General features: G+C 39.3%; 1 protein-coding gene across 6 annotated transcripts in view; it reads left to right on the top strand.

Moving 5' to 3' along the window:
* The window catches only part of FGD3 (FYVE, RhoGEF and PH domain containing 3), a 109,411-nt gene that overhangs the window by 79,499 nt on the left and 16,707 nt on the right, over window positions 1-13,205 (top strand). For all 6 annotated transcript variants that reach the window (XM_027467624.3, XM_005019075.6, XM_038186106.2 and 3 more), the window contains 8 exons: window positions 91-229; window positions 1,064-1,122; window positions 4,419-4,565; window positions 5,119-5,211; window positions 5,685-5,764; window positions 6,147-6,177; window positions 6,709-6,810; window positions 11,301-11,363. In XM_027467624.3, the coding sequence (XP_027323425.1) occupies window positions 91-229; window positions 1,064-1,122; window positions 4,419-4,565; window positions 5,119-5,211; window positions 5,685-5,764; window positions 6,147-6,177; window positions 6,709-6,810; window positions 11,301-11,363 (714 nt within the window). The remainder of the gene's footprint in view (window positions 1-90; window positions 230-1,063; window positions 1,123-4,418; window positions 4,566-5,118; window positions 5,212-5,684; window positions 5,765-6,146; window positions 6,178-6,708; window positions 6,811-11,300; window positions 11,364-13,205) is intronic.

The following is a 13,205-nucleotide window of genomic DNA, read 5'->3' as shown; positions in this document are numbered from 1 at the left end:
TATACACAAACAGCCATTTTTCCTTGCTGTTTAACAGCAAGGATGGGACCAAAACCAAGGCCTTCTATGGTTGTTTTCTCTCTGTTACAGAAACAGGAGGTGTGTGGAAACCTTACGTTGCAGCATCACATGCTTGAACCTGTGCAAAGGATTCCGCGTTATGAACTTCTCCTGAAGGACTATTTAAAGAAACTTCCAGAAGAATCTCCTGACAGGAAAGATGCTGAAAGTACATGTAAACTCCTCTCTGTCTAATGAACACAGTAAAATCTTGGAGAATTTTTTCTTTAACATGTTCAGATATTTTCAACTAGGGCTATGGTGGCAATGGAGAATTGAATTAATCAAACGATTGGCCAGCTTAGTACAAAGGGGTTCGGGATGCTTGTGGAGTAGAGAAGAAAAGAGCTGATAGGTGAGCTCTGGGAATGAAGACAGCTTTAGCAAGTAAACACTGACAAGGCATTGAAGCTGCTAATGGTAGAACATCTGGAATTTTTATGTAATCCATTGTATGCCCAAAGACAAATACAGGAGGACGTCCATGAAATAGCTGGAGGAGGAAAATATGAATGGTCTTTAAATGTATGTGCTTCCTAGGAAGGCAGGTTAGGCTCTGTTAACCCAGAATAATAAGAGAAATGGCATCTAGGAGTTCTTGATCCTGTCAGGAAATGTCTGAAGCAGAGTTCACGTTACCATAAGCACCCAGGCCCCATTTTAGGAAAACATTCTTAAAATATGCTTAAGAAGACTTTAGTGTGACTACCATTAACTTTAAGAGCTAGACTGATTCCTAGAAGGTAAATCTTTTGTTACACATGTGCTTCCAGAAAGAAAGCTCAAATAATTAGATGCATGTGGACCAGCTAAAATGCCAAAGTGATTATGTATATATACACTTATAAGCCTTCTTTTTAATTTATGGAAGGACAAAATGTAGTCCTTTTGCAACAGCAATTTTGCAGGAAAAATGATAAGCAGGAAGATGAAAAAAAAAAGTGCTACTAACAGATGCAATCTAGAGAAGGTATAACTTACTACTTTTCTTTTTTACTCACAGAATCACTGGAGCTCATATCTACAGCAGCAAACCATTCGAATGCAGCAATCAGAAAGATGGTGAGTAGAAATCGAGTAATGGAAGCATAATCTGATGGAAATATTTGCTCGAACTGATCATTCTGCATTGCCACAGGCATAGTAAAGTACGACTGGAGAGAATTTTCAAATACAATGTGACAGGGTTTAAACAATAGTTGAATATCTGAGTTCTCTTTATCGTAAATGATCCTGTTGTGGCTACCATGGTTTGTTCATCCCAAATTTTGCCTTCCTCCTTCATAAGGGAGCATCCATCCTCCACTAAAAAAGGAGACCTTCATAAAATCATGACTTGTTTTTCAATAAAAAATGTTTCAATTCCATCTATTCATAAGGATAGGTTTTCATGCTTGCAGATTTTCATGCTATTTTTAATTCAAGTCCTTTCCAGAGTGGAGGTTATTTTGGTTGAATTTTGCCTTGTTTTAAACGCACAGAGAGACTAGTGTGTGTCAGTAGCTTTGGTAAGCTTTACTTCTAAAGTTGGGCAGCCTAAGGTAGCGGAGATCTTGACGCTTCACTTTAAAACACAAGGTCTGAACTTTTTTTCCCCTGTTTTATTGAGGCCTTTAATGCTGAATGTTAGGAATGTTTTACTTACAGGACTGGAAGTGCACTACCATCAAAGTAAAAGGACTCCATAGTTACGGATGTTATCCCTTTTGTAGACACAAACGGCTCGGGAGCTTGTGTATCTGATAGTTCTAAAACACCACTTCTCAGGCTTAACGCTCACTGGTCACGCATGGATTGCAAGCTTTACATCCCATTCCATATCAGACCCTTTCTTGTTCTGTCCTTTGAAAACATTGTTTTTTATCAAGAATCTCCTTCTGTTTCATTTTTTTTTCTTTCTTACAGAGGTTCTTTCCTATATTTTTGTCCTCAGTTTGCTTGCATATACTGCTGCTTCTTTCCTCCATCTTCCCATTCAGCTGATTTTTTCTCTTTAAGCCTTATTTTAGAAGCCTGGTGTTTTGAGTCATGCTAGATGTCAGGGCTGTGGAGGCAGCAGGGCACAGCTCTGCCCAGACGAGAGGAAGTTGCTGGGTGCCCGTCTGGGGCTGGCGCTCCCTGAGCCACCAGCAGCCCGTCTTTCCTGTGGCTGCTGCTGGGAAGTAACCAGCTGACGTCTGACTGTTTTTGCTGCGTCTCAGTGAAAGCCAGTTTCGAAACCATCTATTTCTATTTGAGTCTAGCATGTTCTCTTGATGAAGATAAATGTCAGTGGAAACTTTTCTGGTTTGGGGCCTTGAACGACAACTCCACAAGTAGCAGCTATTTTGCTGGGACCTTTGTGCAGCAGCTTCACAGGCAGCAGGTAGACGAAGTCACCAGGCAGTTGCTTTGTGTTAGATGCTCTTCTAGTAATATGCAAAAAAAAAAACAAACCAAAACAAAAACAACAAAAAAACTATTAGGAAAAGCTGCTGTAATAATTTTTCTATGCCCTGCTTACTGACAATGAGAACCTAGAGTCTTGTTGTGTCGATTCTCCAGTAATTAATAGGTTTTGCCTGAGCAGAAGCTACAAAGAAAATTATCCAAGTAAGAATTTCAGGTTTGACCTCATGGTTTCCCAGCTCCAGCACACACATCCCACTTTGTTTGCCATCCCCAGTAGAAGGTGCCCAGGTGTGCTGGGAGGCTGGGGAGGGCAGTGGGCTGCTGGGAGCAATGCAGGGTGAGAGCAGCCCCAGCTGCGGAGCGCATCCTGCACACGCACCTCTGCAGAGCCCCATGGGCCAGTGGGAACAGCTGCGTGAGGTCAGAGCCAAACTGAAAGAAAAGCAAACACTGTAGCAAAATCTCGGAAAGCTAGCAGAGGTTTGAATTAATGTTGGCTGCTTCCTCGTTTTGTGTCAGTGTGAGTAGTAAGCCACGTTTCCAAAAGTGACTTTTCAAAATAGCTTTTCCTAGATGTGCAGGTATCCCTCAGGTTTTGGACCTGCCCCTAGTATCCTAGTTTCTCCCCCCAGTAGGTAGTTTGATAAGTTCAAATTTTCTTTGAATTAGTGGAGTCTTTGGATCATCTTCCAGTTTGTTGGAAAAATTGTACTAGCTCTAGGGATTGAGATGACTTCCTTGTTTGTTTTGTGTCTACCTCCACCCCACTTCCATTTTGTTTGGCAGTGCGTTTATTTTAAGGGTTTTGTTTGTTTTGGTCAGATTAATTGACAACCATAGAAGCTAGCATGCTGTACGTTTATGGTGAAATAAATCAATTTAAGGTAAGTAAGGTATATGAAAACCTGAAATTGCAGCCTAATCTGAAGATGAATTGAGGTGTTATTTACGGATGTGTTTGGTCATGTTTTCCAAATGTAATTGCATAGATCTCTGTCCTCACTTTCTGACTATTTGCTTGCAGTGCTGTTTGGAGCATATCAGTCCAGCATATTGGTTAAAAGCCAAACCTTTCTAAATGCTCTAACTCAGTAGCAAGATTTATGCACCTTTCTTACTTTGACTTGTTAAAGCTGCTGCAGTACTTATTATAGCAGCTGCAAGTGGGTTGCCTTTATCCATCTGAATGCTGCACAGGACGGACAGGGGGGACTTAAATATTTAGTTGACTTAATATTAAGTGTAAACATTGTTTTGCTGAAAGGGGAAGAGTAAACATTTTATAAAGAATTTTGAGAAAGACATAAGGATACTTGAATGATATTAAAACTGTATTTTTAAGTTGATTTAAGCCTATTTCATTAGCTGCTTTTTGCCACAGAGGCACCTGGGTAGGACTGCAGCATTCCCCAAAGAGCTGAGGTTCTGGACTCTGCTTATAAATGCAGAATGTGACTGTGCTTCCTGAATGAGACCTACCTGCCATTGTGTCAGCAACAATGCACAATGTGAAACTTCTCAGAAGCTGAGAAATGTTCCTACTGTAGCACAAACCTTAGTTTGAGGTGTTAACTGGAAGCTGAATGAATAACTGCAACCTTGGAAACAGTTTGTTAACATACTGGTTTCCAGTCCTGGTAGTGGACCTGATGACATTTCTTCCAATGGTACATAGTTGTTATTGAACAAGAACATCTAAAAATATCAAATGGATTGATACTAATATGTTGATATCAAAATACTATCAAAATGATACAATCCAAGTATGAATCATGAGTGACTAAGAGAGGGAAGAGTATGGAAAAGGTACTCATTATTTTTTGAAAGTGCAAAACTGTATCAGAAGTGAAAGACTGCCTTCTTTCCTTATTTTTCTTTAGATATTTACACATCAAAAAAATGATACTGTGAGTGATAGGTCGAGTGGAATATCTTTTATTTAAATTTCTGGGGTTCTGTACTTGCAGGAAAAGATGCACAAGCTTCTGGAAGTCTATGAGCGACTCGGTGGTGAAGAGGATATTGTTAACCCAGCTAATGAGCTCATTAAAGAAGGACACATTCAGAAACTGTCAGCGAAGAATGGCACGGCACAGGATAGATATTTATTCCTGGTGAGTTTTTTGTTGCTCTCTTATTTTCAGAGTTGTGCTGTGATACATACAAGTGATACATTTCCAAAGCTTTCACCAACTGTGCTACTCCTTCCTCTGAGCAGCAGTTTTCATTTGATGCTCTTCCCTTGAGGGTTTCCTTCCTCCTTCCATGCTTGTGCCTTTGCCAATGGCTTGTCAGGCTTAAAGGGGTCTCCTTCCATCTCCCTCTTCAGAGGCTGCATTTTTGTGAAGTGCCCCCAAAGGGGCATTTACAGCAGTCCCATGTTGCTGAGTGAGATGGCCAGCTTCTTCAACACCAAGAGAGTAGCTCTCGCTTGCTCTGAAGGCAGTTAATTGGTACCAAGGGAGAGATGTGGAGAAAGGGGAAGTGGCAGGCTGACTTATTTCTATCTGTCCACTTCTTTCAAGTAATGACGTGCAAGTCCAACCTACTCGTTAAATTTCTTTGAGAATTGCATCATAGAGTGAGACACGCCAGAGTCCTAAACTGTCAAAATACAGGCTGTGTCCTATATGTAACCCCTAAACTTAAATTCTTTCCTTGTTACAGTTTAACAGCATGGTGCTTTACTGTGTGCCAAAACTGAGGCTGATAGGCCAGAAATTCAGTGTTCGAGAGAAGATGGACATTGCAGGATTGCAGGTTTGTATCTCTTCTTTTTGCCATTCTTAATATTTACATATGCTTCTACAGAAGATAGTGTCAGACCCCCTCTGAATCCAAAATATAGAACTGTATGTTTACGTAGAAATAAAATAAAATTATAAAGTACAGCATTGGATGTCTTTTTTTAGATTTATTATTATCAGATAATCATCCAAAGGTGAGTAAGAAACTAGTGACGATGTACATTCTTTGATTGAAAACCTTCCCTTGTCACCTAGCTGATACAGGAGCCACCTTTTTCCCATACTGCTGTAGGGGGAAAGATACAGATTTAGGGTTTTTGTAGTGAGATGAGCAATTGTGGAAACAATGCCTTTGGTTTTTCTACCTTTGTATTGTATTCTGAGTGATCCTTTCAACTAAGCATTTCAAAGAATGACTAGATTTGTAAGTTATTAAAATGGTTGAAAGAAGATGGAGACTAGTAAGAAGCTGACATCTTTTTGCAGGTCCAAGAAATTGCCAAGCAAAATGTAGCTCACACATTTTCAATAACAGGAAAAAAGAGATCACTGGAATTGCAAGCCAGGTATGGTGCTTTTCAGGTTGGTGAACATTATGTACAAATTTAAAATCTAGGATATATGGCTATGGTAGTATGATGTAGCTTTAAAACAGAAGCTGAGAAACTGAGATGGTTCATTTACATGTGCAAGACAGTTCATTGGTCCGAAGTCAGTGTGTTGATGTTTGCAATAGTACTTGCAGATTCCACTGCAGTAATAATTCAAACTTTTTGGCAGTTACTTGGTAATAATTAAGGTCAATAATAATTAATGGTGATTATAAAATAGATAGCAAAGCTAAAATCTATACGGATATTAAGCTATGAGGATGTCAACAATTGGATTTAATGAAAATACTGAGAATGTAATGTTGATGTTTTCTGTATTTTTCTTTTGTTTTAACAGGACAGAAGAGGAGAAGAGGGAATGGATTCAGGTTAATACAAAAACATTATGATAGGGGGTGGAAATCACCATGCAGTCAGCACCTTCTGTTTTTGAAATGATTTTTCAGGGGTTTCTGTATCGATGATGCTGTGTGAGGAAGCTGAGTAGTCCAATGTGGAAAAGATGTTTGTGGAGAATCTAGTGCTCCAGCCAGGGTCTCACTGACCCACCATGCTTTGAGTGGGTCAAAAAGAGGCTTTGAATGGCTTCCCATTTCCTGCAGTCCTCAAATGCAGTGAAAGAAGAGAGTGAAAAGTCAGAGATTACCTTGTATATTCTTGAAGTCTGACTTGTAAGAAACACTAAGAATATTCCTAGTTTTTAAGTTTTTGGTATTGAAATAACAATACCATTCTTAGTTAAAGTTTGAAAATTCGGATTTCTTCTCTACAAATGTAAGTTTTTCACTAAAATGATGACCATAAAGATTTTCCTATGAGAATTTTTGAATGTTTTTGAGTATGAATTTTTCCAAGACTTTGGTGAAACTTCTCATCTTCGCTGGAATTTTTTGTTTCAGGTTATTCAAGCAACAATTGAAAAGCACAAACAGAACAGTGAAACATTTAGAGCTTTCAATAGCTCTTTTTCTCAAGATGAGGACCACGTTCCTGATTCATCAGTAAGTTTGAGTGCTTAATTCCCTTTCTGTGCTATAACAGTTTTAGCGACAGTTAAACTAGACTTACACAGCTGACTTTAAAATACAGTAGCCTTATTTTATTTTTTACATTACAGTCAGCTCCATTTCTCTGGCTCTCAAATGCATATCAGTCATAGTTATTCAACCATGCAGGTATGGAATAAATTACTCAGGGTAGTTCAGTGCAAGAGACCTATCAGTCATGTTTTCCAGACGAGTGGCTCGTTTAGCATAACAGGTGTAGTTCTTCAGTGTTATGAGTGGTTGGATGTCTGGAATGATGTTTGTGTGCCTGGGAGAATTTTTCATTACCTTTCCCCATCTCCTCAGAGATGTGGTTTTGGATTTTTTTTTCTTACTATTATTGAAAAAGTTCTAAGGAGTTGAAAGGAAATTGATGCATTTTATAGGGATCGTAACAATACTGTCTTATGGATAATAAACCTGTTTCAGAAGGGTTCCACTCTTCAACTAAATATGCAGAATACTCTTGAAAGTTTATTCTGTTTCTGTCATACTGGAGTGAATTACTCCATGTATCTGCTACGAATTTTGTTTTGGAAGTTGTCACATGAGGATAACGACGATATCTCTTCATTCAACTTGAAAGTTATAATAACCTAAGCCACAGTCACTTGCTTAAAAGCTAAACAGAAGAGGGCCTGGGAGAGGGAAATTGTTGGGAATTCATTGCAGAGCTGCCTGTGTTGATGTCATCTGTGGTCAACCATTGTAGATCTTGGGGCACAGGGAGAGAGGGTCTATCTGCAGAGATCAAACTTGGAGATCTTTTTATGTTCTTTCCACTCCTCTCCCCACCAACTTCTATTTTGTACCTAATAATCATAGGAACCTCTACTTTCCCACATCTGCCTCAGTGATATAATGCTGGATTTTTATCTGTCTGATTTCCCAGGGGGCTCAGGAGAGGTGTTAGATATTGTTAGATATTCCTTTCATCCCAGCATTAATCACAGACTGACAGCAGAGATCTTCACCAACCTCCAGAGTCCATGATCCTGTCACTTACAGTGGCTAGTGATGATCCATTTTCAGAGCATGCTATATCTCTTACTGATCATGAGCTATTCATCAGCTAAAAATACTCTGAAAAAAATGGGAAAACAATCAGTTTGTTTCTATATTCTTAAGCTGACTCATGGCTGCCTTCAGAACTGGGGTGCTCTGTTAGGAAAAAAAAATCTTTTGCTAATAAGCGAATGAATAAGCGTACTTCTCTCTATCTAATTAAGATGGTGTCTGTTCAACTTCATGATTATTATCTTGCTTTATAAATTCCATTTTGTTTTTCTTGTGTGTCAGTGGCATAGCCACATGTTATACTCTACTGGTTCATAAAACTGAGGCAGAACAGAAGTCTGGCTTATCTCCTGGCTGTGATATGAGTGCAGTATGTATGTTAATTTCTTCTATGTCAGAATGCTAACCTGTATTTTTAGGAGATAATATAATCTGGATAATCAGCTTTGAAAACTGATGTCAAGGCTTAAATGTGCCAGAAATTGCTGTCAGTTAAAAAGAGATGAATGTAATTCTGTAAGGAAAACTGGACAAGTACTGAAAGCATACTTAGTAGCAATATGCTTCTGTGAGCAGCATATACTGTACTTATCTCATCATTTGGGCAGTGTGCTTCAGAGGAAAAAATGACAATCTTCCTTTTTTTTTTTTGCTCTCATGAGTCAAGAAATGGATTTATTCTCATGGATTCCAAGTTAGATCTGTAACAGCTACTAGAAATGGGACTCTGGTTCTAATAAGCTTATAGAAAAATAGCCAAATTGCTTTTCTCCCGTCCTTGGCCATACATTTGGTATGTTTCAGTGCTTATGATTAATTTCAGTTGTACGTTTGCTGCATGCCTTTGCACGCGATTCTTAGCATGCTCTTGTTTTCCCTGCTGACTTACATAATCTCATACAGTTATTAAGGGTTGATACTTCACTTGTGATTCACCAACAGAAGAGTTACAGTTTCTTGTAGGTGCAGAGATTTGACAATGAGGTTGACATTTTGACCCGATTCTTAAGATTATCTCTGTACAATAATACACAGCAATTGTTGTTTCTGTTAATATTATTTTCATTAATACTTCCCTTAAAAATAATAATCCTAAAGCCCCTGAAAGGAATATGTCTCTGTCACCCCCTTGCTCTCTCTCTTCCCTGTGCATTTTCTATTTATTTCGCAATTACTGTTCATCTTGTCCTCGGTTTGCCTAAGTGTAACTCAGTGAGACAGTCAGCTTGGACGCTGCTACAATGCAAGTCAGAGGAATAGCAATGAACTCCCACCTGTCAAGAGGTGAATAATTCAGCGTCAGCGCCAGTCAGTCCCCTGCAGGGTTACTGTAGCAGTGATCTTTTAAGGAATCCTTTACAGAAAGCTTCAGGGTTCCTTTGTGGCTTAATTCCTTCAGAAAGAGGACACTCATTTCTCTGCTCTCCATTTTCAACTGCAGCATTTCAAGGTTATGGGAAAGATTTTTTTTAATTTTTTTTTTAAGCCATATAAAAATATTCCAGGACTGGTTTTACCACTGCTTGATCTCAGAAGAGTGGAGACTTGTGATATAGGGAAGGCTGGCATTTAGGAAAATACCTTTTCTACAGAGAGCCAAGTTCTGTGGAAGTGACATCCCTGAGATATAAACATGGTTGAATCATGATTTTTAATGCTGTTAAATCACTGTTAGGTCCACAGCCCTTTTCCTGTTCCTCCCTGTAACCCCTAGTTCTGACCACCTTGGGGTAGTTCTGACAAACACGAGAATAGCTATCTTCCTCCATACCAAATCCTAAATACGTTGAGTGGTCGGGGGGGTTGAATATAAGGGGTTTTCTCATCAGTAGGACTAAATCTGCATTTTCTGCTAGGGAGGGAGATAAAAACACATCCTCTATGAGAATATGCTTCTTTCCAGAGCAGTCAGTGCTCTGAGAAAATGTGTTTGTGTGCTGCGGTCAGATAAGTTTTCATGTATGAGTATACTTAGTTAAATATAGTAGAATGCTTACTTAAATAGAGGTGAAAACCCCAGTAGTTAGCAAACAGCAGTATTCCAACTGAGTAAGACTGAAAGCAGATGAGTGCCTGGGGAGAGAATGCAGAAGCTTAGTACAGTGCTGCTGGAGAAGCTCTTTTGAAATCTTTTACAGGTTAAGACCAGAGGGTATCTTTGTTTTAGCATATCTTTTCAAATAAAGGCTAAGAGGCTATGGGGATCTGGACAGGCAACTAGAGAAATTCACCCTTTTCTCTGAACTTGCTAGTGATTTTCTCCAGGTCCTTCAGACCCCCTTTGCTCTCCCCACTGCTCAGTACCTTTTTTGAACCCCATGTCTTAGCACATACTCCTACTAGGCAGTGATCTAAATACCTGGGGTGATCAGGATTCCAGTTGACAGAAACCACTTTCCATGGGACTCGTGAATGCATTATGCCCAAGGCCCTTGGGTTGCTGGGTTCTCACCAAAGCAGGTACAATTACCTGGAGTGAGGGCGTGCTGTGTTCCCCACGGGAGTGCTCCTGGGCTGCTACAGCCCTGCCTAGGGCTGCCTGCCTTGACCAGGCTGCATTTGCTCACTGCCTTTTTGCTTTCCCTGTTTATTCTCTAGAGTTGCTTGATTGTGTTAGTTTATAAACAGATATGGCTAGATAACAGAATGAACAGCTCTTCAACTTGGCTACTCGCTCAAAGCTACAGCTCAGGTTGTTTCTAGCAACAGAGGTGAAAACTTTTTGCTCTGACATGGAACTGGAAGCTGTTGTCCATAGGGTGCAAAAATGTACTGGAGATTTGGATAAGCTCAAAATAGAGATATTTGATTGGCAAAGGAAGAACGATCTATGGGTATAATGAGAGAGTAAAGAGTAATTTTGAGAACCTCCTGTCAACTAACAAGATCCCTGTAAATTAATGGCAGATGAAAGGGGTTTTGTTTGAGGATGTAGCCATTTTTGTGTACACAAGCTTGTTTATTTGCCCTTGGGTTTATGTATCGAATACACAGAGATGCCAATTAGCATTTATATTTCATGTAAGACATTAAGAAAAACTTACGTGAGTACTATCTGAATGAAGTAAATATTCTTCCTACATAGAATCCACTGACTACGCTTAGCGCTTGCTCTCTTGGCTGTGGTGAAGACAAGTGGTGAAGTTCAAAACCTGCCAGCTTGCTTTATGTGGTGTTTCTGTGGGACCCGCACACAGTTCAGGGAGAGGCAGGCTTGGTAATTCCGTGCTGACTGTGAAGTTACCACTTCGTGGTCAGCTGAGTATCTGAGAGTGGCTGAGTGTATGTGCAATTAAAGGATGTTCATGAGTGAATAGCTGAGGGGCTAAAAGCAAATGATGTCTTTTTTTTTTTTTTTTTTTTGACATTTTGTATATTTTAGGAAGAATGTCCCTGTTGAACTTGCTCTGTCATTGTGTTTCCCTCAGATAGCAAGCACTAGCTCGGTGGAATCAATGCCCGGAGCAGATGGCAGTGGTGCATTTGGAGGGGTAAGTAACTCGAAGCTAATACTTGTGGTAGAGCAGGCAGGGTTATGTTCCTTTTGTAGCAGGAAAGAATCAGAGGTACTTCAGTACCTCAGTTTATGTTCCACTGTCTGTTGCTGCAGCTCTGCTGTCCTGAACTTCTTGTCTGGGTTAGAGTCCCAGCTGCTTGCAGGGTTTGCATCACCAGTGTCCGTAAATTCTCCTTCTCCAGGGATGTGCGGCACCAATGGTGAACCTAGATCAAGGGAAGCTGATTGCTACCTTTGTAGGGTTCTGGTGTGTTTTTCAGTTCTGATAAGGAGCTGTACTGAAGGCTTGTGTGGAGGAGAGCAAAGGGAGACAAGAATACCTGACTGGTTAGTATTGTCCTATTATGTAACTCAGAATTTATACTCCAGAACCAAATTGTAGTGTGATTTTTTTGTGTTTCTGCCAGTAGAGAGAAGGAGTTAGTGCTTTCATATGTCTCTGGCCTTCCAATGATTTGCTGCTGCAGAGGCAAAATATACTGTGAAAAAAAATTTTCATTTTGCTCTTACAACATCTGTGATTGCTGCTGAGTCAAACCAGCACTGCCTCAAAAAAGGATTTACATCCTTAATAAGGTCTTTTTTTTTTTTTTTTTAATATATCATCTGAGAATAACAGATTTTCAGGAAATGTCTTAGGTTCAGCTGAGTTTACAAAAAGCAAACAAATTAAAAAAACAACTGATGAGATATGAGAACTGCAGGATATTATGTATTAGCTTGGAGTCACTTAGGAGCTCTACCAAACCTCTCTCCAAGACTGTGACCTACTGGCAGAATTTACAAAGTATCAGTGAAACTCTGTTAAACAAGCCAGCAACCTGACCTGTACTAACAAGAGTTTATTAAAAATCAGTGTTTATAATTAGTGTATTCATTGCTATTTATTGTTTGTTCACACTTCTGTTTTCCCTAAGCAATTTATTTTTATTTATAGTCAGTTTCATGCTTAGTGGCCCTGTTCCTTGAGTTGCAGATGCTATAGTGAGGTAGCTACGTAATGGGAAAAAATGGTTTAAAAAGTATTTAAAAACAAGCACATAAAAATTTCTGTTGCTCTTAAGTTTCTTACAGTAAACAAGTTTTAGTTGTAGCTAGACAACATATATTTAGATCCTTCTAGCTAATTATAGGTATTTGTGTCATTGATCTGCATAGCACATCATTAAGTATTTTTTTGTTGTGCATTTACAGAAAAAATTAATACTGAAATAAAGATAAAAATTGAGTTAAACAAAAATTCCAAAGTTAAAAAAAAATATATATATATATATTGAATTGAGTAGTGTTGGTTTGGGGATCTAATTCTGCTGTTTTGTTGTAGCAAACGGATAACATCAGCATGAGCAATGAGTTCGGATGTTAGTTGCAGCTTTAGAAAAATATTAATTTTTAATGATGGTGTCCTTTTAATAATATCTCGGTGAAAGCACGAGCAAGTACACTCCGTACTTAACAGCTTCCACTTGCAAACCACTTGGTGGTAGTGGTGGTCAGCAAACTGCTGTCTCCTTCCTGTGGTTCTGCTGAGTGTGCCGAATAATCTGATGGGATTTTCTCTTAGTGTGGCCCGTTAACATTAACAAGACAATAAAAACAATGCAGGAAGTATAATCTGCTTGTTGCACAATATTGTGGTAACCGTTTGCTGTGGTGCACTGCTAGCACGGCTCATATGGCTCCTATGGAACTAAATGAGAAAGGGACAACCCATTGGAAGGGGGCCTTGCGTATGTATGGTCTTGCATGTAGTGACATTGGTATATAGGGAAACACTAAACACTTCTGTTGCATTGCAAAGTCTGAAATACAGTAT

Source organism: Anas platyrhynchos, chromosome 13 (genome assembly GCF_047663525.1).
Source record: "Anas platyrhynchos isolate ZD024472 breed Pekin duck chromosome 13, IASCAAS_PekinDuck_T2T, whole genome shotgun sequence".
In the NCBI taxonomy this organism is placed as follows: domain Eukaryota; kingdom Metazoa; phylum Chordata; class Aves; order Anseriformes; family Anatidae; genus Anas; species Anas platyrhynchos.
This window is presented reverse-complemented; position numbering and strand designations above follow the sequence as displayed.